The sequence below is a fragment of the Musca autumnalis genome, unplaced genomic scaffold (genome assembly GCF_047663935.1).
Source record: "Musca autumnalis isolate F117 unplaced genomic scaffold, ASM4766393v1 scaffold_2, whole genome shotgun sequence".
Classification (NCBI taxonomy): Eukaryota; Metazoa; Arthropoda; class Insecta; order Diptera; family Muscidae; genus Musca; species Musca autumnalis.
In genome coordinates, this window is record NW_027411755.1 from 107,597,487 (window position 1) to 107,625,192 (window position 27,706).

Consider the following 27,706-nt stretch of genomic DNA (forward strand, 5'->3'; position numbering starts at 1 on the left):
AACTCCAGTTAGAAATAGAAGTGTCTGTCGGATTCTGAATATCTTGCGGGACAGTATTGTTCAAAGGTGGGGGATTCAAACTATTCAGAGATGTATTTCTCGCATTTGAGGTACCTGGTATACCATGATTTGACCTGTTGGACTCCCGAGCAAAAGAGTCGTGGTTTTGAACTTTCTGCAACGGAGTATTTTTAGGGGTGCTAACGTTTATTGCAGTGGGGGTGGCTGGTGGAGATTTATCCGACTTTAACTGTTGCAGCTTTTCGTTAATTTCTGATAAACACTCCACAAAGTTTTCACAGGTGCTCTGGTATTTTGCATCAGCAGATGCAATGTCTTCGGAACTAGTACCCTCTACCGTTAATAAATGATTAAGATACTTATCATAAGTATCTTTTACTTTTCCCCACAAGTCTTGCAGTTCGGTGTTTCGAATCTTAAGATTGAAAACCGTATGATTTTTGGGTTTAATCAGCCTAAAAGCTGCAATAAATTTGACAACATTGTAAGAAGCGCGAACAAATCGAGTTACCGGGGTGACTGACATTGTGCAAACTATACTTGTACTACAATATCAAGAAGCCTCACAAAAATGGAAGTATGAGACGTGAACGTCAACGATTTATTGAGCAAACTGTGGCTAAAAGTTACGAATTGAACCAAATTGCAAAGATAAACCCACAGAAATTGTAGCAAAATCCAAGAAAATTCACGAATTTGGTGGAAAGAACAATAACAATTTTCTAAAAATTTGTCAAAAAAATCACAAAAACCCAGAAAAAACCAATCGACAGGACCTTTTCTTTTAAGGAACGAAGGTAGGATGCAAATTTTTTTATATAATTTTAGAAAGGGTTAAATATAAAATACAAATATTTTTATATTGATATAAATATTGGATAAATTAAAAAAAAAATATATTTAAAAAAATCGCAAAAATTTCAAAAGTTTTTTTTTTCGGTACGTACTGGATGTAGGATGCACGATTTTCTATGTTCTACTAATTATTCATATAAATCTAAGTAATGTATGTATACAAACGCACTTTAAATTTCCCACAAATCAATATAAAAATGTCTAAAAAAGTGATTATTTTACTCTAAAATGATGCGTTAAAATGTGCTTTGAATATGCCAAACGTAGGGGTGACTTTGGCTAAAAATGTTCAAACGTTTCACCGATTGACACTACTTGTTCAAAAAAAAAATCACTTTTGGCAGTTTTGTTGTTGAGATGTGTATTATTTTTTTATTGTTGTAAAATAATTCAGCTAAATCTCGGGTTTTGTTGTTTTTAAATTTTAAAACAACAAGTTTTATTTAAAGTGGGATGTAGTTAAAATTGATTTAATTTCGGGAAAGTAGTATTCATTGCCTTTCCCGAAATTAAATCAATTTTAACTACATATATCCCACTTTAAATAAAACTTGTTGTTTTAAAATTTAAAAACAACAAAACCCGAGATTTAGCTGAATTATTTTACAACAAAAAAATCGAAAAATATTTAAAATTTTTTATTTCTAAAAATTAAAAAAGAAAAAAATTTACTCTCGGACCCACTGTGCCGTGGTGAATAACGAATACAGCAGAAAAAGAAATAAAAGCAGCGCTGACACAGCGATCGATCAATGTATGTGCGTGTGTAACTACCACGCTACGAACCGACCAACGACAACGACTCAACAATATGAGTTGGGGAGAAAATAAATTGTTGGTAAATATGGTTGTCGATAAACAGATGCTAGAAAAACGGCGGTTGAATATTAAGGAATTATTCTGTGAGTACACACGCTGCGACTTTTGATGCATGCATCACCATTTTTTTTAGCGGTGTTGCATAAAATAGTAGTGATGGAGGGAATGAAAATGTACGAAATGTAAAATTTCATGACGCATCATTGAATTCATTAATACCATTTAGTATGTTACAATTATTTTATTATTTTTTTATTTTATTTTTTATTTTATTATTTATAATGTAATAAAAATAAAAGGACTAAACTTCCTCTTTTATTTGATAAGTATGTTGTTAGTTTTTTATTGCCTTCATAGTTGAAACTGAATTGCTTGTGTTCCAAATGTGTTTTAAAACATGAAAAAAAAACAAAGATTAAAGGCCAAGTACTACCTAATTCAAATGATGCCTAATTTATTTGAATTGGGTAGTACTTGTCTTTTACATGAAACTGAGCGTGATAAAGCGGCGTATTCCATTGTGTTTCTACCTTAACTGTAAAACACACATATTTTTAAAAAGTTAACAATGTGTGTATGCTTTACTCTTTACTCTAAAGAAAAGTATCTCGTAGAATGGAATAACCCGAATGTTGGAAAATACATTTTTACCTAACAATTTTTTTTCCAATAATTTTGAAAAACATGGTTGTTATTTACATTTGTCGAGAAATATTAACAAATATTTGTACCTGTTTCAATAATTTTGGTTTAACAATTTATACCTACATGTATTCAACAATCATAACCTGTATGTAAAATCGTACATGTTTGTTACAAAAATTACGCTTCTTACAATATTACGAAAATATGCAACCCTACAAGTACGAAAATGGTGATGCATGCATCAAAAGCATAGCCGACCAAGAAAAGCCAGCGCGTAAATTGTTTATGCGTGGGTAAAATTACACTGACAGAACAGGGTGATGATTTTCATATTGAGTTTGAAATGAAAAAATATATTGTTGGCGTGTTCGCTTTGTATGACTTAAATTAAAAATAATATAAATAACTTCATAATTTGAAGAGTGTTTTTCTTCATACGTTAATTTTTTTGAGAGAAAAAAAAAATTGTATATTAAAATGATTTTTAAGACTTTCTAAGCATAAAAAAACATTTTTTCTATGAATTTCCCTATTGACTCGGTGCGGCGGACTATTGTGGACCGAGATAAAGGCACCTCCTTGAAAATGTCTTCAATTTTTCTACCAGTATCTCCAAAAAAAGGAATACTGGCATAAAAACTTCTTTAAAAACCCCCCATCTTCAAAATGTATACATTTCTTGGCAAATTACAAAGCAATCTTATATGAGGCCTTGATTGTGGCATTATCATAATTGCCTTTGTCTTTTATAATATTAAGACTCCAATTATTATTTGTTAAATTATCTTTAAGCTGTCATATTATTTTTTTCGCTCATTTTCCGTCATTAAATGATATTTTGTATGCGTATTATAATGACGCCTAAGGTAAGATGGATATACATACATTTTTTATTGTTGCATTGCAGACGAGGCATCCTGCGTCATTAAAAATATTAATACAAAACAAAAAATCATTATCAAATTCTTCCCTCCACATATTTGCTGTACAACTGCAAAATCTTTTCTGTGTTCCCAAAAAAAAAAAAAAACAAATAAAGCGGCATCAACCTGCTTGCCTGACATTCAGTACAAGACTGAAGTAAAAAATCAAAACATTTGCTCTCTTAGTTTGCGTTCGGATCGCGTGTGTGTGATTTGCCGAAAAACTTCGTAAGGGGTAGTTTACACTATATGTAAATGTCATATGACATGAGAATTTCCATCGTTATATATTCGCTAATATGTGCAATATTGGAGATTTTCCTTACGCCATTTACTCTGTGGGCCCACACCAGCAAAAATGTAAAAAAAAACTACGTCTCCACATTGCCTCCGTGGGTAGATATGGAATGGTTTTTTTTTCGTGTCATATGACATTGATAGATAGTGTAAACCAGAGGTGCTCACTAGGGTTATGACTTTTTTACAACCTCATATCCCTGTATCATAGCGTGATGAGTTTTGCCATAAGATTACATAAAATCTTAATTATAAGGTGATTCGGTGAAAAAACCTCACGCACAAAATGATTTTAAAATTTGAATTTATCAAAATTATGGACAATTTTTTGAAGTCACTGAAAACAGATATATAATTGAAAATAAACTTTAGAGCCACATGAGATAATTAAAATGACATAAAATTTATTTCTCACTATTTTTCTTCAATTCTGAGAATCGTAAAAATGTCGTAAACGCTTTTATTCAAAAATATAATTTTTTTAACAAAAAACAAAAAATTTAAAATTTTTTCAAAGTGACTTTTTTCGCGACTTTTTTAATATTTGAATGAAATAAACGTTATTATAGTTATTAGTAGGCTTATATTTATTCATTCGTGCAACAAAAAATAATTTTTTGAAATTTTTTTTTTTCATTTCATATATTTTTTCAAAAAAATATTTTTTTAAAATCGATTTGTGCGTGAACTTTTTTTATATTTCAATGGAATAAACGATAGCATAGTGATTAATAGGCAAAAGTTCATTCATCCCTGCTACAGGAAATCATTTTTGAGGAAAAATGTCAAAAAGTCATAACCCTAGTGCTCACATTGAAGATGTGTTTCACCGGTGAAGGCCAAATAACGACTGATGTTTACTCTCAATTTACGCTACCGTGAAGAAATGAGCAGCCCTGGTGTAAACTACATCTAACCTTAACAATATTAACAAAAGGGTTTGATCAAAAGTCGCAGCGTGTGTACTCACAGATTGTTGTTAGAATTGCAATACAAACAGACCAACGACAATGATACAACGAGAGCGGAAGAGAGTAAGAAATCGTTGGTATGTTTGGGTATGACTTTAAAACAAACCCGTTCGTGGGTATTGATTTGGTTACGAAGTTTTTCGGCAAATCAAACAAGCGACCCGAACGCAAAGTAAGAGAGCAAATGTTTTGATTTTTTTACTTCAGTCTTGTACTAAATTTCATGCAAGCAGGTTGATGCCGCTTTATTTGTTTATTTTTGGGTACACAGAAAAGATTTTGCAGTTGTACAGCAAATATGTGGAGGGAAGAATTTGAAAATGATTTTTGTTTTGTATTAATATTTTTAATGACGCAGAATGCCTCGTCTGCAATGCAACAATAAAAAATGTATGTATGCTTATAAAGTCTTAAAAAATCATTTTTATATACAATTTGTTTTTCTCTCAAAAAAATTAACATATGAAGAAAAATACTTTTCAAATTATGAAGTTATTTATATTATTTTTAATTTATGTCATACAAAGCGAACGCGCCAACAATATATTTTTCATTTCACACTCAATATGAAAATCATCACCCTGTTCTGTCAGTGTAATTTACCCACACATAAACAATTTAAGCGCTCGCTCTTCTTGGTCGGCTATGCTTTAAAACGGGCACTTGAACGATTGTGGTGTTATTCGAATTGAGAGTAAGTAAGAGAGTAAGTGGTGTTTTACATTTATACGATTTCTCGTACGAGATTTTGTCTCCTCTTTGATCATATTCGTAAATTTCACACACAGGGTTGCATTTTTTTGTAACATGGTACCAAGTGTACATTTTGTTAAAAATACTAAATGTAAAAAGAAGGTATTTTATAAAAATATGTTATAAAATTTTAAAATGCTTATAAAAAATAATCATTTTATGCTTTAAATGATTTTTATGCACAAAATTTATTGCAAAACTAAATTTTAGGAGGGTTGGCGTTTTTTGTTTGGGATGACGACTTCTATTTGGTTTTTCAAAATAGTCAGGCTTAATCCCATAGTCGTTGTTTTAATATTTTATTAAAACAACTTGAATTTATTAGTGGGAAAAAATTGGCGGTGTTTACCAGGGGGTAAGGCAGGGAATACTATAGTTTCAGATCTCGCCACAGATCTTCATCAGTTCCCTTATTTCTTGTTTTTCAACAAGAAACTTTTTATACCCAAGTGTCAATTGCTAGCTCAAATAGATACGTGCGCAAAGAAACACTCTGATCGAGAATTTCTTTGGCACTACCTAAACTCTAGCAACTTCACTTGCAAACAAAACCAAATTTTTCCCACTGCTATGCATTCGTCGATTCTCGACGAAAAAACTAATTTGTTGGTATTGCATACTACAGCAATAAACAACATTTTGACGGTGCCCGGTCTCACAATTAGGAGGGTTGGCGTTTTTTGTTTGGGATGACGACTTCTATTTTGTTTTTCAAAATAGTCAGGCTTAATCCCATAGTCGTTGTTTTAATATTTTATTAAAACAACTTTAATTTATTAGTGGGAAAAAATTTTGTTTCAATTTCTCTTACTATGTTTTGCAACTCTGCTTAACAAGAATAACCACCACAAAGAGGAGACAAAATCTCGTACGAGCAATCGTATAAATGTAAAACACCACTAATACAAAAGCAAACACAAATGAATGCACACTACAACGGCAGACGAGTTCAACAAATGAAATAAAATTTTTGTGGGAAATGCAAACAAAATAATGCAAATTAATTTGGTAAATCAAAGTGAAAAATAATTAAAACACAGTTTCAAACCGATAGTTAACTTTACGACCAATAATGAATTTCAGTGGACTGTATACGAAACTACAACGCGAAAAAGGGTAAAAGAAAGGCGACCAGTACCGCGAAAATTTTTAAATACTGCACATTTTCTTTTTTATTTTATTTTTTTTTTTGCTCACAACAACAAATTTCACTGAACTTAGGTACCTTTTGTTTGAAGTTGATGCGTTTATGAGGTGATGGTGATTATGTGGAGATGCGGTGTATGAGGGGGGATGTGTTGATTCATTTTACAAAAGAGAAAAAAACAGCAATTAATCCATGTAAACTTCACAAATCCGGCTCGATGCGACCAAATGTTCAATTAGAGCGGTGGAGGAGAATAAAAGATAAAAATAAAAACACACGGTATCAGTTCTTTTTGGTATAAAATAGGTTTGGTGGTTTATTTAAGTTTTTGTGTTCTTTTCAACAATCAGATTACCTTTTTTCTTGGTGGTGATGACGTCAGAGGCCTTTGTGCTTATTTTTTAATTGCTAAACGACAAGTGATCGCCGAGGATCCCTTGTCTATTCAAATACATTTACATACTACTACCGTGAGAGGGATAAAATACAGATGTAACAAGGTGAGCAAACCCACAACAACCACTGCCCAGCGGCGGTCCGCACACTACAGTATCCGCTAAGGGAACTGTAGAGGAGATGCCAGTGCGTCAATCAGCATCCGTGATTGAACGTTGCGGGACAATGTATCCAACTTCTTCACATACATTGAAACAAACGTACTACTCACTAGTAGAATCACACCTGAGACGCGGTATCACGCCAGGTGTTGTGAAATCCTTCAGGAAACTCGGGACTGAATCGAGAAGTAATTATACAAAAAATCAATTTTTGCATTAACAATTATTGGTGAATTCGCAGATGATCCCAATCTATCAAAGAGAATAAACTACCAGGGTTCAAAATGCTAACGCCATATTAGCAAAAGCACCGAATATTTGCAGCTTTGCCTGCTAAAATTTCTTCGAAATATGTTTAGCAACAATGAACAACCGCAACATGTAGCAACAAATTTCACAAAAATATTGCTACCGATGCTGATGCTATTTGATATTGTTGCTTTAATAAAAAAACATCAGACTCGCATAATCATTAGGGTTATGACTTTTTGACATTTTTCCTCAAAAATGATTTCCTGTAGCAGGGATGAATGAACTTTTGCCTATTAATCACTATGCTATCGTTTATTCCATTGAAATATAAAAAAAGTTCACGCACAAATCGATTTTAAAAAAATATTTTTTTGAAAAAATATATGAAATGAAAAAAAAAAATTTCAAAAAATTATTTTTTGTTGCACGAATGAATAAATATAAGCCTACTAATAACTATAATAACGTTTATTTCATTCAAATATTAAAAAAGTCGCGAAAAAAGTCACTTTGAAAAAATTTTAAATTTTTTGTTTTTTGTTAAAAAAATTATATTTTTGAATAAAAGCGTTTACGACATTTTTACGATTCTCAGAATTGAAGAAAAATAGTGAGAAATAAATTTTATGTCATTTTAATTATCTCATGTGGCTCTAAAGTTTATTTTCAATTATATATCTGTTTTCAGTGACTTCAAAAAATTGTCCATAATTTTGATAAATTCAAATTTTAAAATCATTTTGTGCGTGAGGTTTTTTCACCGAATCACCTTATAATTAAGATTTTATGTAATCTTATGGCAAAACTCATCACGCTATGATACAGGGATATGAGGTTGTAAAAAAGTCATAACCCTAATGGTCAGCCGACTGCTAAATATGTAGCGTGGTTGTCGATTATGCCTAACGAAAAAAAGATTAGGCGTAAAAAACGAAATAAGCAAAAATGTACAAAAATAAATATGCGTTCGGTTGCTTATTTAGCCGTGTGTGATAATATTGTGTAGCAGTAGAAGTGTACAGCTATTGCTAATGTTTTTAGATGCTGGCTTTTAAACCCTGTAAACTACCAATTGACAGCCAGACAAAGAAGGACGTTACATAAAAACGAAATTTTAAAATGAATACGAAAATTTCGCTCTTGATGTCGCTCTTTATAGCATTCTAAATGAACTTCAAAAGGAGAAATTAGAAATAAATTTTGAAGATTAAACATATTACAAATATTTTATTAGAAACAAATTAATTACAGTAATAAGTTATCAAATGAAGCTCAATATTTTGTATTTTACAAACAAGTTTGCCTTCCTAAAATTATGTAAATGTATGATATTTAAACTAATTAAATAGATAATTATTATATTCAAATTTTTTGTATTATCGCAACGCTAAAATGAATCGCCTCTAAAAATTGTTTGCACTTGGAAAATTCATTGAAATATAAATAAATTAACGTTAAAAAAGTAGTGTAATTTTGTGAGTATTGCCTGGAGTTTATCAATTTTATGGAGCATACTGGATTACGTCGTAATTAATTGAAGAATTGCATTAATAAACTTGCCCTTAGCGTATATGACTGTCATAGTGAGAATAATAAGAAGAAAAAACCTTTTTGCCGCTTTTGTTTGCCTTTCGGATGCCAAAAGAGTACTGAGCTGCAGTTCCCATTTGATGATATTTGCTGCTGTTTGATTTGCTTTCGATCATCTGGTTATCTCCGAATCTTAATTTCTGTTCCGTAATGTTATACATACATATATGTATGTTAGGGTTATGACTTTTTTACAACCTCATATCCCTGTATCATAGCGTGATGAGTTTTGCCATAAGATTACATAAAATCTTAATTATAAGGTGATTCGGTGAAAAAACCTCACGCACAAAATGATTTTAAAATTTGAATTTATCAAAATTATGGACAATTTTTTGAAGTCACTGAAAACAGATATATAATTGAAAATAAACTTTAGAGCCACATGAGATAATTAAAATGACATAAAATTTATTTCTCACTATTTTTCTTCAATTCTGAGAATCGTAAAAATGTCGTAAACGCTTTTATTCAAAAATATAATTTTTTTAACAAAAAACAAAAAATTTAAAATTTTTTCAAAGTGACTTTTTTCGCGACTTTTTTAATATTTGAATGAAATAAACGTTATTATAGTTATTATTTATTATTTATTTTTTTTTTCATTACTTTGCAATCGAAGCCATATGGATAACTCAATGGCCAATTCAGATATAATTACAAAGATTCCACCTTACTTCATAGCTACTCTATAAATAAAATATTAAACATTATTGTTCTTACAAACTATACATAAAAATTAAAAAATAATGATTGCATTGATTATAATTTGCCTCCTTTACATCATAACTACTCATATGTATATTATCAACTCATAAAATAGGTAAGAATTAATATAGAATTTTCAAAAATATCATCGGTACAACCAATATTTTCTTCTTTATGTCATAGCTACTCGAATAAAAGTTATGTTTTTGTATTTTTTTTTTTTGTTTTGTTTTGTGAGGTTTAATAACAATGAGTATATGAGGAAAAGTCAAAATTTTTTAGTTTCCATGAAGCCAAGGTTTGCACTATTATAATACGCGAACTATTGTAGTTTACCAGTAACTATGACAATTGCTGGATTATTTTAGATGTTTTTGTACAAAGCTCAAAAATTTAGCAAAAAAAAAATTAATTTACGTGGTAGTTACGACCGCGTAAAGGAAAAAACATAGGTAAAAACACGTTGAAGCTAAACAGGTTTTTTACATTGCTATTCGATTTCTGATTAAACCATTCAAATGACGGACATCTGTCCAAAGTAAAAGTAGGAGAATACAAAATGAAGATTACACTTCTAATGTATCACTTTCCAAAATTTCCACTGCATCCACCTTTTATGGATGCTGACATTTTGAAGCCGGATTTCAGGTGTTTTTTGTATTTTTTATGTAACTGGGACGCGCATTCGGATATTTCGAAAAACCAATTATAGGATTAAAGAACTCGAGATTTCGCATAATCTGATATGTATATTGAGTATGTAGCCCACACAGCAGCAGAGTAATCTACTGCCAAAGGCCAAAATTTAGTGTGATATTTTTTCTAAAAAACCTATTTTTTGGGTACAGTATTTACAATATCGTTTTGAGTGTGCTGGTACCCCGCGATATTTTAGTTTTTCGACGATCCGGATCATATGAATCACAGATCATAAAAATCCATCTACTAGAACGACGGAAATGGCTACTGCAAAAATTGAAAAATTTGCGAAAAATGTTTTTCAAAATATCGCTGACTAATTCGCGTTTTATGTGGATCGTTTCCATTTCAATGAAGAAAGTGAATCATCACTCGCGTTTGTGCGAAAACAGCGGTTTGAAAAATTTAGTGGCGTGGGAGCTGTATCCGATTTATCCAAAAAATACTGTGTGATGCTACATCCACGGTTCTTGATGGATTTTATTGAAATATGTTTAGATCGATGTATTTTTTCACGGTTGATAGTGAAATCGGATGCGCATAAAAAGTGTATGCACTTTGTGCAAAATATAAGCGTTATACAGTCTGTTGCACACTAAACTGCAGACGATGCTACATCTTAGCGGCCAAAGTAAATCCTGGCAAATGTGTACAAATTAAAAGAGAAGAATTCGCTGTATTGGTAAACCGCATGCGCATCAAGTGATTTTGAGGATTTAGCGATTTACACGCATTTCAAAATGAACATTACCCGATACAATTTTATTTCAAGATTATACCCCATTTAAAGGAACCCAACATTTATTTGAAAGATATCCATATCTTCTGCTAGATGTTAGCGTGTTTTCGAGAAGTGATTAGAATAAAAAATGTGATTTATTGCGTGAAATTTAACTAAAATAGAAGAAAAACTCCGACGTATTTTTCTTACATTTTGTTCAACTAACTCACAAAATAAATTTTAATAAATATTTTCTCTTACAAAAATTTTATAAATTTCCTCAATATATTTTTTTGTTTTCGCTATAATATGAAAACCACTAAACGGATTTGTATAGTTTTGGTTTCATTTGAATCTTCGCGATGTATAGATTACGTACATATTTTTTATATATTTTTCAGAGGCATAAGCAGGTTGAATTTTATTAAAACAAGTTGCAAACTACCAATTGTTTGGAATTCTTTCCTAATTTCCGCGAAAATGCACAACTTTTTCACTAAAGTTATGGGACCTCAGTAAACATATAGTATGTAGGGAGCCCCTAATTAAGAGAGTTTCTCAATATAATGATTAGAGTCTTTTAAAGATTTTTTTCTTTTTATCAGAATTGAAACCGCCATAACTTTTGAGCGCAACAACCAAAATTTGTATCACGAACAGATTTAAGAATGGCATTTATTTCCCAATCTATGTACCAAAAATCTTTCATGTAGCTTAAAAAAAATTTTTAATTTTTTTTTTTTTTTATGGAAAACTAAAAAATTTTGTCTTTTCTTCATATATGCTATAAAATTTTAAGAATTAAATTTAATGATAACCTGTTTTTTGAAAGGCGAAATAGATAAAAATTAATATAGAATTTTCAAAAATATCATCGGTACAACCAATATTTTCTTCTTTATGCCATAGCTACTCGAATAAAAATTATGTTTTTTTGTATTTTTTGTTCTGTGAAGATTAATAACAATAAATATATATGCTATTAAATTTTAACTATTTAATTTAAAAATAACCAGTTTTTTGACAAGAAACTCCAAACAGCTTACGGAGCCATAAAATCAAAGAGAATATCAATCCATTGTGATTCCTGAAAAGTGAGTAAAGAGCTTTTTTTTATATAGACCATTGGAATAGCAGAAAACTTTAAGGTCATCAGGAAGCACATTAAATAGCCTTGCTACTCTAACAGTGAATGATTCATTCATATGGGTTCCAACTCTAGGCAATATTATTTGGTTTAGGCGAACTGAATGCATGAATGAGAAGAACTTTGTTAAAAACAGAGGTGATTGTTGTTTGAAAACTTTGTAAAATAACAATAGCAGTCTAAAACTTATAAATGAAGAAAAAGAAAAACCAAGAAAGCGTTGTACGTATGAGGATATATGCTCAAAAAGCCGAAGAGAATAAAGGTAACGAACAACTCTATTAAACGCAAGTTCTAGCTTTGACAAGTATCTTGCATGTGTTCCTGAATATACCTCTAAGCAATACAAAATATTAGGCATAATGAGAGCATGAATAAGTTTTTTCTTTATAGGCTGAGGCAAAGCTGAGTCAGTGTTAAAGAATTGTCTAAGAGCATAATTTGTATGAGCGACAACTGTATCAATATGTGGTTCAAATGTCAGTTCGTCATCTAATATAACACCCAGGCATTTCATGCTGTGAACCATACGTATATCTACTCCACGATACTTTAGTTGCAAATCTGGAATAGCCCTATTAGAAAACATCATCGCCTTAGTTTTCGACGGATTCACAGAAAGACGGTTTACTAACATCCAGTCGCTAAGATTTTTCAACACCAGATCTATTTTTGATTGCAATACTGCAACATGTTGATAATCACCGGCAAACAACAGTTGCACGTCGTCTGCATAGGCATATGGAACACACCAGTTCTCTACAGCAGCATAAAGGTCATTTAAAAACATGATAAATAAAAGGGGTCCCAAGACAGAGCCTTGAGGAACTCCGCTTTTTACAGGGAGAATATCAGAAGATAGCCTTTTGAAATAAACAAATTGCTTCCTACCATGTACGTAAGAATATAACAATTTACATGCACTTTGGTTGAACTTATATATGTTGCAGAGCTTTTGTATCAGGCAGAAATAATCGAGCTGGTCAAAGGCTTTTTCTAAATCAAGAGATATTAATACACATAATTTGTTATTGGAGAGATAACTTCTTACCGTATCAGTTAAACCTGTCATCAACATAGAGGTACTCCTACCATTACGGAAACCACATTGACAGTCATTCAGCATGGAATTGCTATGGATGTGTAGAATTATTTGCCGTCGCAAAATATATTCAACCATTTTGGATAAAACTGGCAACAATGCAATCGGACGGAATTCGCACAAAGAAATATCACCATTGGATTTCTTTTTAATAGGATTGATTTTTGCTGTTTTCCAATTACTTGGGAATGTTGATGTACTGATAACAGTATTGATTATGTGCAAGAGGAAAATCGATGTATGGGGGAGAACCAACTTTAAAAACTTTTTTGTAAAACAATCACTACCGGCAACATTAGATTTGACACTTGCAAATGCCTCCAACACATCATTTTGTGTAACACATGAAAAAGAAAACCCACCCTCATGATCTGGGAAATTTAAAAGTTCCTCTATTTGACCTTGAGGGTCTAATTGATTATTAATAAATTGCAGATTCATTTCGTTTACATTAACCTCATTTTCTTCATCATAGGGACTGCCCTTGTTGATTAAACCGAAATTTCTGATGGTATTCCACATATGTTTCGGACTATTGCACGCATTGAACATTTCAAAATGTGCCTTTCTTTTTAGCTTCCTCTTGAGTTTTTTAGTTCGATTTCTTAGTTTGCAATACGTTAGCCATCTGGCATCAGATCTATCCTCAAGGAATGCTTTGTAAGCCAAATCCGTCAAGGACTGACTGTTACGGATGGTAGGGCTATTTATCCAATTTTCGGAATTGTAATCAACTTTCCTTTTTTTCACGGGAAACATGGCGTGAATATAATTTAGACATTCCATAAAAACGTTCAATTGATCATCCACAGCGTACTCAGAAAACACTCTGTTTAATCCTGACTGATTTACCCTTTCTTCTAATTCCTCAGAAGAAAAGTCACTGTAATCAATGAATTCGAAAAAATTTTCGGTTCGTCTAGGAAAATACCTGAGAGAAACAAAAATAAGAGCATGTTTCGATATATTTGGATTCATGACTTGGCCTGATAGCTGCACAGAGTCCCGGAATGGTACAAGGAAATAATCAATGAGAGAAGTAGACTGGTGAAAAGTGTCAAAATGGGTCGGACAGTTATTATGAACGATTGACATATTCATTCTTGAACATGCCTGCCGTATAGAAGAGGCCAAGAAAACATTGAAAAGATTGTTATTAAAATCACCCATAATGACAAAGTTATTATAACGTACGAGAAGATCAGAAATTTCATCTTCAAAGGCGTGGAAATTTCCATTAGGCAAATATACCACTCCAACCAATAGTGGGCCACTGTTCACAAAGACTTCAGCAAACAAACATTCTACGCAACCAAAATTATTGCCAATATAGACCACTTTGTATTTAATTTTCTTTGATATGAGAAGACCCACTCCACCACCTCTACAGTTGGGCCTGTCGCTCCTACATAACGAATAACCACAAATGTTCACCATGGCGGAGGGTATAGTTGGTTTCAACCAAGTCTCGGATATACCAATGATGTCTAAGCAACTACCTTCAACAATATTTTTTATTTCTGAAAGCTTTGACGAATTTGGATTGATGTTCAAGCTTTGGGAATTAAAATGCATTACATTTAAATTGTGCTTCAAATTGAAAAAACGGGAATGAAAAAACTGGTTATCATGAACAATTTCACCTATGTTGTTTAAATCCATAATGCAAAAAAAAAATATATATATATATAATTTGGCATGGTGCTCAGAAAAATATTAAAGAATTACGAATAATATTTGCATTTGTAAAAACTACTCCCACATTAAGACGTAATTAAACATCTGCTGAACGAGGCACGATTGTGACAGAACCAGACTGATCTAGTAAATCAGCGCATTGAACCATATCGAGCGTACTATTAGTACCATTAGGATAGGTAACAAAAACTTTCGGAATATCTGCATTATTAAGTTTATACTTGACTATCTTATTTTCTCTCCTAAGTTTGCGGCACAAAAACAACAACTTTGAGGCAGCTTGATGCAAGTGATCGTTAAGATACACTTTATTCCTTACTTCGCCACCGATAATATCAGACAGAATTAAGTGGTTACCGCTGTGATAATTGGCCATGATTGTGTCCCTCATATACACGGAATTGAATTTGACCAAAACAGATTTGCCCTTTGCCATATAGCAACAATGCTGAATGTCTGTTGGTCCGATGACTACATTGCACAGATTGCCAATCTTCATAATTGGCTCTCGAAGATCGGGAATGGCATCAGGAAGTCCATTAATAACAATATCCGCCCTATTTAACCGTCTACGCTGTATGTCATGTTGCAACTCAAGGTCTTGTATTTTCCTCGCATACATGGCTTCAAACTGTTTCGTAACGGCAAAACAATTTCGAATGTCTTCCTCCATTTTAGTCATTTTTGTATTAAATTCAGATTTAACAGTTTCGAAAAGGTCATCCATTTTCGTTTTTAAATGAATCATCTTCTCTTGGATGTCATTTGTTAACGCAGAATGCTGCTTTTCCAAAGACGATGAAAATTCTGAAAAACGAATGCGCAATTCCTCACGCAGGTCGACAGTGCTGGATCCAGCTTGGGAACTATTAAGACTGGAGTTAAGGACAACTTTATTGTTCGCGCACTTGGTACATCTATATAAAAACATTTTACTTTTGTGCAAAAACGTGTGCTGTTCTTTAGTTATCTTTGCACAAGCAATGTGGACATATTCATCACATAAGAAGCAGCCAATACTATTTTCGTTTTCCTTAACCCGTTTATGACATTTGGGGCATGTGTATATTTTGGCTGGCATTATTATCAATAAATGTATACTATTTTAATGGGTGTATAAAATCAGTACCAACGGTTAAAAGCCAATAATTAAAGCAAGATGTAAAATGTTTGCAACAACAATATCAGAAAACAAAACAGCAGCACACCACAGTGCTAAGTATAAATTGTAAGATACTTCTCCAATAACAGCAACAACAGCAAATGCACCAAAGCCGAATAAGTATTCAGTATAGATGGATGTTGGCTTACTACAACAACAAGTGTTCCTCAGTAAACAAACAAGCTGATGGGCAATCCAGTAGAGTAAGCAACAAACGTATGACCATATGTTCTGTATAAATGCAGCGCAACAATAATTTCTAGCTTCAGTTGTTATTTACACTCCTTATAGTGTTCAGCAAAACAGATGGCGGTGAATAATTCTTTTGTAGTTTCTTTCTCTTCTTTCTTCTTCTATTTTCACGCAGACAGCATAGCAGAAAAGTTCTCCTCAAAAATTTAATGCCATAAAAGCAATAAACAACTCGGATTTCAGTTTATTTTGACAACAATTTACTTAATTATTCGACTTTACTGTACTTTTAGACAGTAAGTGCTACTTTTAATTAATATTTTTCGAATTTTCTTTAATATTTTACGGAGCGCGAGATTTTTACTTGTTGCTCATTTCAGTGTTGCCAACTTTTTAGTAGGCTTATATTTATTCATTCGTGCAACAAAAAATAATTTTTTGAAATTTTTTTTTTTTCATTTCATATATTTTTTCAAAAAAATATTTTTTTAAAATCGATTTGTGCGTGAACTTTTTTTATATTTCAATGGAATAAACGATAGCATAGTGATTAATAGGCAAAAGTTCATTCATCCCTGCTACAGGAAATCATTTTTGAGGAAAAATGTCAAAAAGTCATAACCCTAATGTATGTATGCCTTCGTAAACTGTTGCTGCTGGTCAAACTGTTGTGTTGTTCTATGCCAGCCAGTGGGGTAGTTGGATAAACGAAGCTGCTGTTGTGAATTTTATCTCGCCTGTTGTTGCTGCTTTACTGTTTGTTTCAATCTTATTCGTCATAACGCCGAAAGCCAAGTCGTACACCTGTCCTATGTGTAAAAGCCTTGTTAAGGCTAACCAAAATAGTATTGGCTGTTGTGAATGTGGGGAATACTACCATATTGGTTGTGTTAATGTAACCAAGGATCAGCACAACTTTTTTTATAGGAACAGGCAAAACTCAATGTTTTTATTTAAATGCCCGAATCGCTTGAGCAATCGAGATGTTGCTGATACCCCAGTTAACGATGTTTTGAGTGATGGTGATGATGGTAATTCTGCTGATTGTGCAGAAATTGGGAATCAATTTGTTTCTTCTTTGCAAAAGGAATTTGAAAATTATAAGCTTGGTATGGAGAAGCAGTATCAATCTCTTACTCAAAAGATGGAGTATGTTGTTAAATCTTTGAGTGTTGATATGGAGAAGAGGCTTAAGCAGATGGAGAATAAGATGATTGATTTCCACTCTGTGCTTAAGCAGTATGAAAAAACATATGACGGTGCAATTCAAGAGCTTACGATACAGAATGATATTCTAAGGAGAAGGCTTAATAGGTCTAATATTATAATTAATGGTTTGCCTGATGGTATTACTAATTTGAGAGAGCCTGTTTCGAGAGTAGCTGAAATGTGTGGAATTCACATTCAGCCGTATGATATTCAACACTGCTGTTATATTTCCAGTGGGAAATCAGTTCTTATAAAATTCAATTCTGTGTATTTGAGAGATCGTATTATGATTAACTACCATAAGCGGCGAGATCATATTATGTTATGTGATGTTATTAGTGGAGCTGGACGTAGCAGGCTATATCTAAATGATCATCACAATCAGGCTTCATCAAAGCTTATGTATGCTTGTAGGAGGCTTTGGAATTTGGGGAAAATACGAAGATATAAACTGTTCAGTGCCGATACACCGGAAGCTACAATAACATTCCCTGATGATATTCCAGTTGCTATATGTATACTTATGGATTTTGCGAATTTAGGAACTGTTATGAGTGATAATAGTATTTTGTCGAACCAGTTACGCAATTGTGCAGGAAATCTTAACGTCGGTCATCTTAATGTTCGTAGCTTTAGTTTGGGTAGAAGTACATTTAAAATCCATGAGCTGAGCTGTATTTTGGAAGGAAGTAACCTTGACGTTTTTGGGGTTAGTGAATCTTGGCTGAAACCTATGGTTTCAACAAAATAGATTCAAATTCCAAATTATTTATGCTACAGAAGTGATCGGCCTAATGTCAGAGGAGGAGGTGTTGTAATTTATATTTCTCATGGCATTCAGCATAGAGTTGTTTGTAAAGGTGCTTCTTATGGTGTAGTTGAATATATTTTTTGTGAAGTGTTTATGAATGGAAGTGTAATTTTAGTTGGAGTAGTGTATTTGCCTCATGGCGATATTGCAAGAATGGAAGAGGAGATTTCAGATATTATTGTAAGGTACCCTAATGTTATTAATAATAATATGTTTGACATGTCGCGAAGTTCAGGTTTGAGAAGTGTTTGTGATAGACTAAATTTGTCAGCTGTGCATAATTCATTGCCGACACATTTTGATGTTGCCCATCGGTCTACGTCGTTGCTAGATTGTTTTTTGGTGTCGCATTTATTGGCATGTTCGAATCAGTTTTGGTGCCCATTTGCTTGTCCCTTAAGGTGTCTAGTCGTCGTGTAAGGTCATTCTACGAATTTGCGGATTATAATTCTGTTGATCCTGTGACACTTGTTGATGCTATTTCGCAGTATAATTTTGATGGTGTGTATACGTTGGTGGAAGTTGATTCTCAAGTTGATTTCCTCAACTGTGGTCTGCAATTTGTGCACAATGTTGTCCCTGTCAAGATGCGGTATTGCAAGATTGATAATGATGACTGGTTCAAGTCTCCTGAGGTACTCTATCATTTGTCGCTCAGAGACTTAGCTTACAAAACGTATCTTCGTGACAGAAATGTGGAGAATTGGAAGATATTTTGCCGATGTCGCAACAAAGCGAAAAAAATAATTAGAAGGAAAAAAGCTATTGTGCACAAGGAGATGTTTACTAATAAATCCACCAAGGAGATTTGGTCGATTTTAAATAAGAACGGATTGACTGATAATGATAGTGAAGTCGAAGATATTAATGTTGAGAGGATAAATTGTGATTTTGTTTCTAATCAATCTGTTGATGAGTTTGATGTGTCTTGCGTTGCTTTGGGTATTGATGATGGGTTCTCATTTCGTGCTGTTGGATATGCTGAGGTGGTGGATGCATTTAGTAAAATTAAATCCAATGCTGTTGGATATGATGGTTTCTGTCTGAAGTATTTAAAACTCGTTTTTCCTTATATTGGTCATTATCAGTTGCATGTTTTTAATACGTTACTGACAACGTCTGTGTATCCTGATGTTTGGACGATCGCGAGAAAAGTTCCCATTCATAAAGGCGGTGATTCCAGAGAATATCGACCCATCTCTATAATGCCCATATTGTCCAAGATGGTGGAACATTTAATGAAGGATCAAATGCTTGATCATATTGATAGTCTATCTTTATTGCATAATAGTCAATATGGGTTTAGGAGAAATCGTAGCACAACATCACTTCTAGTTGGGTTAACTGATAGTGTTCGGAAGACTGTTGGTGGAGGTGGTTGTTGTGTACTGTTGTCCTTGGATATGCAAAAAGCCTTTGACAGGATCAACCATGCAATTTTGATAGGTAAATTGCATCGTTATTTTAACTTTCCGACATCGGCTTGCAGATTAATTTTTTCATATCTGTTTAAACGGAAGCAGTATGTTAGTTGTAAGAACCGTATCTCCACTATGCTTCCTGTGAGTAGCGGAGTTCCTCTAGGCTCAGTGCTTGGTCCTCTTCTGTTTGTTATGTATGTTAATGATTTGTTCAGTGTTATTAATAGCAGTAATTGTATGTCATTTGCTTTTGCAGACGATATCCAAATTTTTAATACTTTACCATCGAGCTTAAAGTTGTTCAATACATCTCTAAAATGTTATAAGGAGCATTTATTTCAATATGTCAATGATCATGGATTTTAAAGCTTGTTTTTTTCTTAATTTTTTTGTTTGCTTGTTTAAGTGTTGATAATGTCATTGCATAGCTGGTTCGGATAAATTGTGTTCAATTAATTAAATTTGTATTTATTTCTACTTTTTTCAATTATATTTTTTCTAGTGTGATATAAAATTAAATTTTGCCTATCTTAAATTTATATACACTATTATATTAGTTTTAAGTTTTTGGAGTAGTAACTTTATTGTTGTATTTGCAACCGTTTTGGCCCTGTGGGCTAGGTACTGTGTTTTTAATAAATAAATTGAAAATTGAAATTAAATTGAGTAATCATTCAAGCTCGAGGTCATGTTTAATTTTTAAAATTTTCTTTATTAATCGATATTTCGCAATTTCGTGAATTGCATCTTCAGGATGATCTACAATAGATATGTATAAACACACAATAAATTAGTAACACAAAGGGTTTTTTTAGGCACTAAGAATTAACTTACAAAAATCGCAAAAAGCACGTCAAAAGAAAACTTAAATATTTACTTACTTATAAAGGTAGCATCACTACCATCGTCAGCTGATGTAAATATTGCACTAATGTTTCTTATCGTATTGCGTTTTCTTCATATTCTTAGCTTTGCCTATTAAGCCTCTGTAACTCAATGCGCTGTTGTCGACGTCTGTTTTAAAATTCATTCGTTGTGTTGTTGGTACATTTAGAATACACAACTTCTCCATCGTATACCGTTTACTGTGATTAGACTCATTCTCAAGTACTCACACATCCTCAAAGTTTGGGTAATGTGAGTTATTAGCACAGTGGCTCACAAGCGCTGTTTTTGGTTTTTCATTGAAATGCCTTTGTTTTAAATCAGACTTGTGAGCTGAAAGTCTTGTTTTTAGTTTATTTTTAGTTGTTCCAACATATAATTGTTGACATTGTTCTTTGTCATTGCCTGTGCATGGTATTTGGTATACAATATTGTATAGCTTTAATAAAGACACTCAACTCACCATCGAGGAGGAAATTGACAACAAACTACCATACTTGGATACAATGGTCATGAGGAATAATGGAAGAATTCTGCTAAATTGGTATCAAAAACTATCATCTTCTGGTAGGATAATTAACTTTTTTTCAAAACATCCAAAGAATATTATCATCAACACAGCCAGGAATCTCATTAATAGAGTATTATCTATAAGTGACGAGGATTTCCAACATGAAAATAAGAAACGAATTAGACAAATTTTATATAATAATGATTTTCCAACAAATCTAATAAACACGCTAATTAATGATCGCATTAAAAATCAGCAAAAAACTGGAAAAAGATGTAAAAAGCAACGCTGAGAAAATATATAAATCCATGATATATGTACCCAATATATCAGAGAGGATTCAAAAATCTAATATATTTGACAGAGAAAATGTACTATAGCTCACAAATGCAATAACACTTTAAATAAACTATTCACAGACACAAAAACAAAGATAGAAAAAACAGAAGAAACAATATTATATAACAAAAACCATGCGCCGGCAATGAAAAAGAACAATGTCAACAATTATATGTTGATTTAAAGCAAAGGCATTACAATGAAAAACCAAAAACAGCGCTTGTGAGCCACCGTGCTAATAACCCAGCAAACACAATGTCGGACGTCTGACGCGTCTGCTCAAAGTCGGAAGTTTTTTCCGACGCGTCTGACCGACTTCGGTCCGAACTCTGTCCGACTAGTCTGAAGAACACTTTCCCGTCCTCTCTCTCCCTCTCTCTCTGAAGGGAATTTTTCTATTTTCTCTTGAGCTGCTTTGGCAAAATTAAGCGTAAATAAGCAGAGAGAAGAGAATTGTACATGTTTCGCTCGCACATTGTAAATGTGTAATTGTTGATGTGCCGACGTTGATGCAGTACGAACAAAAATTGAGTGCTCGGGTATTAATTTCTGTATCGGAGAACAAATTTGGTTTATTTTTGTTATGCGTGTTGATTCATGATAGTGTTTAAACGTTATTCGTAGTGATCGGTTGCATACATATTTCTTTTATTTATGAAGTTAATGAAAGTAAAGATTTTCTTCGTCAAACTTCAACACTAGTTCGTGGAAAGGCATATGTTTTATATTTGTATATGGCCAAAGTTAAGTTTCTTAATACTTTTATGTATATCAACATTTTTTGAATGTGAAGACATGTATTTTTTATATATTAATAACAATTGTTTTACATATTTCACAGATCGTCTTGACGAATTTGTTGTTCTCCACAGTTTGTTTTTCCACCAAGTCCAGCATTTAACACAGCATAAGATGATATTTGGATAATTCATGAATTAACTGTGTATTTTCAAAATCTTTTAAAAATAAAAATAAATTCTGTTCGAATGCTGGTAAACAAATCAGAAGTTCATACGATAGTTCATCTGACTTCGGACCAAATTCTGTCCGAAAGTTGGCAAACACTTTCGAATTTCATAAGATTTTTCTTCCGAATTCGGACCGATATCTGTCCGAAAGTCGGTAAATAAATCAGAAATTTATACGAAAGTTCATCAGAGTTCGGACCGAATTCGGTCCGAAAGTCGGCTAAAACATCCGATTTTCATCCGAATTTCGGCCAGAGAACACGTCAACCACGCCATATGACTTTCGGTCAGAGTTCGGACCGAATTCGGATCCGAACTCGGACGTCTCATCCGACTTTCGGACCGAATTCGGTTCGAATTCTGATGTTTCTTCCAATTTTGGTTTGCTGGGAACTCACATTACCCAAACTTTGAGAATGTGAGAGTACTTGAGAATGAGTCTAATCATAGTAAACGGTAAACGATGGAGATGTTGTGTATTCTAAATTAGTTTTGTCCAAAATAAATGAGAGAGAATTGTTGGGAGAGTAATATCCCTTTGTTAAACAACGGCTGACATGGCTCTCATTTGGATTTGTTATTCTCTGTTGTTACGACAACGTGCAGGCGTGTACATCAACGTTCTAAATGTACCAACAACACAACGAATGAATTTTAAAACAGACGTCGTCAACAGCGCATTGAGTTATAGAGCTCATTTACACAAGGAAACAATGTTTCCTCTAAATCGTGTGCTCCGTTTTGATTCTCATTCGTTATTGCATTTTCAGGGTTGCGCTGTTTAACAAGCGTACCTTTTGAACGGTAGACGTACGTTTTTACATAAAGTTACAATTCTATGGAAAACTACAAAAACAGGTAAAATGAATGGGTTAATAATATAAATAACCATTCATGAAAAATTCCGTAAAAAGTATAGACACATGTGGGTAAAATATACCTGTATTACCTGCCTTTTGTACAATCACTTCTACATTTGTTCCCAACACTGACCAATTTTGCGAATGAGAATCAAAACGGAACACACGTTTTAGAGGAAACAAGCGAACATTGTTTCCTCGTGTAAATGAGCTCATAGAGGCTTAATAGGCAAAGCTAAGAATACGAAGAAAACGCAATACGATAAGAAACATTAGTGCCTTACCTTAGTTTATAAGTAAAAATTTAAGTTTTGTTTTGACGTGTTTTTGCGATTTTTGTAAGTTAATTCTTAGTGCCTAAAAAACCCCTCTGTGATACTAATTTATTGTGTATTTATACATATCTATGTAGATCATCCTGACCATCCATGACCTCGAGCTTGAATAATTACTCAATTTGATAATTATTATAATTAAAATTTTTGCACAGAAACTGATTAGGTAGCTGTGTTGATATTAATGATGATCATGAATGGATAACCATGCAAAATGATTATTTCCATCACAACGATTGTTCTAATCCAATTCCATTGCGCTTTCTGTTTTTAAATATTGAGGTGTGTAAAAAAAGCTAAACTGATCTCGTCGATTATGACTAATTTTATGAGATTACACAGGCATTGAATTCCAGAAAAAATAAGAATTATGGAGGGGATCAAAGCCATAGGTGTAAGTATTTACGGAATATCACGATTTTTCAAGTGAACGGCAGTATGTTACAAATTATCGATGATGACGAATAATCGGGGTACGAATTATTCTGATTCCAGTATATAACAAAAAAAAAAAAAAAAAAACAACAAAATTTAATTGCAGATTCGATCGATGCAAATCACAAATACATTTAGCACAAAGAAGTTTAATTTTACTTCACTAATTAGTAAGATAAAGAGATGGGATGTACAACATTATATACTTTGATTTAATAAAGAAATTTTGTATTTTTTAAACGGCGGTGCAACACAAATGTTTATCGCATGGCTCCAATTTTTAGTATTAAGAAACAATTTTTTTATTTTCTTCAAAAAAAGCTAATTCCTAAAATTAAATTATTTCCAGGGGTTACATTTGGAGACACAACAAAAACAATTTCGTCACCAATACGAAATATACAAAATACCACAACTTTCGAGGAAATGCAATTAATGAGCAAGCCGATATTTGTACTAAGCACAGACAACGTTTCAATTAACATCGTTTTGGGTACGGAAAATGGTCGTGTGTTTCTTGGAGGAAGAGATGGATGTTTGTACGAAATATTTTACCAAGCTGAATCAAGCTGGTTTGGGAAACGTTGTAAAAAGATTAATCACTCGCAGGGCATTGTTTCATACATTGTACCAAGTTTTCTTAAGGTGTTTTCGGTATGTTAATAACATATTTCAAATTGTTTATGAATTTGATTTTATATTTTTAAAGGAAAATGATCCCATTGTTCGCCTAGCTACAGACAAAAGCCGAAATCTTCTGTATGTTTTAACAGAAAAGGGATGTATTGAAGTTTGGGATATGGGGCAAGATTTTAATTCAATGCGTCGTTTGACAAAGGTGACTCAAAATGAAATTGCTCAAAGTGCCAGCAATATAATAAAGTAAGTATTATCTTTCTATATTTTACATTACATTACATGAATTTTTGATGAAGATAAATATTTCTTGGAATATCAAGGAAAGCACTTTAAACAATTATGAGGGATTCATTATATCCAAGCAAAACTGAATTTGCTTCTTTCGTAGTTCAGATTTCGACGTCGACCCCAACAACACTCCATTAACCCTTTGAACTACATTTTTTCCGTCGAGAAAAAAAATATTTTTTATACTTATTACGATTAGTTGCCACAATAATAAGTTGGGGAGTTATAAAATATTGTCTATGCTCAACATACAAATAATATGCCTGTTCCAGAACCTGCAAGAATCTACAAATTATTTACTACGATAACAATTTACTTTCTCTTTGAAAAAGTTGCTCCGTGCGGCATTTTTATACGCATCTCGCCGCCGTGTTATATTTTTCTATATTGCGTTTAAAAAAATAAATGTTATAAATCGGTGACATATATTCCCGGCATTTCCGAACGCTTCACTAACTCAAAATGTTATGAAGACATAAACTATGCAATAGCACCAAAAACTTCTAACACCTTGCAAAAATTATTCACACGTTTAAAATCAAAAGTAGATATTAGGTACAAATCGAATATAATATAGAAAATTAAATACAATGGCAATGAAAAAGAAAACTGTAAAAAAATTATATCGGGACCACAAAAAACAAACTAAAAACGAGGTTATCAGGACAGAAATCTGATATTAAAAATCGATCATCTATCACAACAACCAAAATCGCATTTCAACCCACTGTGCCACTGAACAACACCATCCAGAACTGGAGAGAGTGAGAGTGCTGCAGTGCGAAAACAATTACCAAAAGAGACTTATGTTGGAAACTCTACACTCCAACATCACAAAGAATGAACTACAAAACAGATACGGAGAATTTGGCGCACAGCTACAGACATCTGATTAGAAAAATAAATAGAATACAATAAGAATAAAATAATGCAGTGACGAAACAGATGGCAGCAGCAACAGGTCGACGTTTGTGCTTGGCGAAATTATTGTTATTGTTGTAATAGTTATAATCACTATTTGTAAGTGTAACAACAATATGATAATGTATGCAAACAATAAAATGTAAATGTTTTTAGGAGGGTTGGCGTTTTTTGTTTGGGATGACGACTTCTATTTTGTTTTTCAAAATAGTCAGGCTTAATCCCATAGTCGTTGTTTTAATATTTTATTAAAACAACTTTAATTTATAAGTGGGAAAAAATTGGCGATGTTTACCAAGGGGTAAGGCAGGGAATACTATAGTTTCAGATCTCGCCACAGATCTTCATCAGTTCCCTTATTTCTTGTTTTTCAACAAGAAACTTTTTATACCCAAGTGTCAATTGCTAGCTCAAATAGATACGTGTGCAAAGAAAAACTGATCGAGAATTTCTTTGGCACTACCTAAACTCTAGCAACTTCACTTGCAAACAAATCCAAATTTTTCCCACTGCTATGCGTTCGTCGATTCTCGACGAAAAAGCACATAACTAATTTGTTGGTATTGCATACTACAGCAATAAACAACATTTTGACGGTGCCCGGTCTCACAATTAGGAGGGTTGGCGGTTTTTGTTTTTGATGACGACTTCTATTTTGTTTTTCAAAATAGTCAGGCTTAATCCCATAGTCGTTGTTTTAATATTTTATTAAAACAACTTTAATTTATTAGTGGGAAAAAATTGGCGATGTTTACCAAGGGGTAAGGCAGGGAATACTATAGTTTCAGATCTCGCCACAGATCTTCATCAGTTCCCTTATTTCTTGTTTTTCAACAAGAAACTTTTTATACCCAAGTGTCAATTGCTAGCTCAAATAGATACGTGCGCAAAGAAAAACTCTGATCGAGAATTTCTTTGGCACTACCTAAACTCTAGCAACTTCACTTGCAAACAAATCCAAATTTTTCCCACTGCTATGCGTTCGTCGATTCTCGACGAAAAAGCACATAACTAATTTGTTGGTATTGCATACTACAGCAATAAACAACATTTTGACGGTGCCCGGTCTCACAATTAGGAGGGTTGGCGTTTTTTGTTTGGGATGACGACTTCTATTTTGTTTTTCAAAATAGTCAGGCTTAATCCCATAGTCGTTGTTTTAATATTTTATTAAAACAACTTTAATTTATTAGTGGGAAAAAATTGGCGATGTTTACCAAGGGGTAAGGCAGGGAATACTATAGTTTCAGATCTCGCCACAGATCTTCATCAGTTCCCTTATTTCTTGTTTTTCAGTTTCTTGTTGAAAAACAAGAAATAAGGGAACTGATGAAGATCTGTGGCGAGATCTGAAACTATAGTATTCCCTGCCTTACCCCTTGGTAAACATCGCCAATTTTTTCCCACTAATAAATTAAAGTTGTTTTAATAAAATATTAAAACAACGACTATGGGATTAAGCCTGACTATTTTGAAAAACAAAATAGAAGTCGTCATCCCAAACAAAAAACGCCAACCCTCCTAATTGTGAGACCGGGCACCGTCAAAATGTTGTTTATTGCTGTAGTATGCAATACCAACAAATTAGTTATGTGCTTTTTCGTCGAGAATCGACGAACGCATAGCAGTGGGAAAAATTTGGATTTGTTTGCAAGTGAAGTTGCTAGAGTTTAGGTAGTGCCAAAGAAATTCTCGATCAGAGTTTTTCTTTGCGCACGTATCTATTTGAGCTAGCAATTGACACTTGGGTATAAAAAGTTTCTTGTTGAAAAACAAGAAATAAGGGAACTGATGGAGATCTGTGGCGAGATCTGAAACTATAGTA

The 27,706-nt window shown here is 32.9% G+C and overlaps 1 protein-coding gene across 1 annotated transcript in view; it reads left to right on the forward strand.

The window, feature by feature from the left end:
• The window catches only part of Nup154 (nuclear pore complex protein Nup154), an 84,961-nt gene that overhangs the window by 17,188 nt on the left and 40,067 nt on the right, over positions 1-27,706 (forward strand). Inside the window, exons 5-6 of the mRNA XM_073968713.1 lie at positions 24,383-24,687; positions 24,743-24,915. Coding sequence (XP_073824814.1) covers positions 24,383-24,687; positions 24,743-24,915 — 478 coding nt within the window. The remainder of the gene's footprint in view (positions 1-24,382; positions 24,688-24,742; positions 24,916-27,706) is intronic.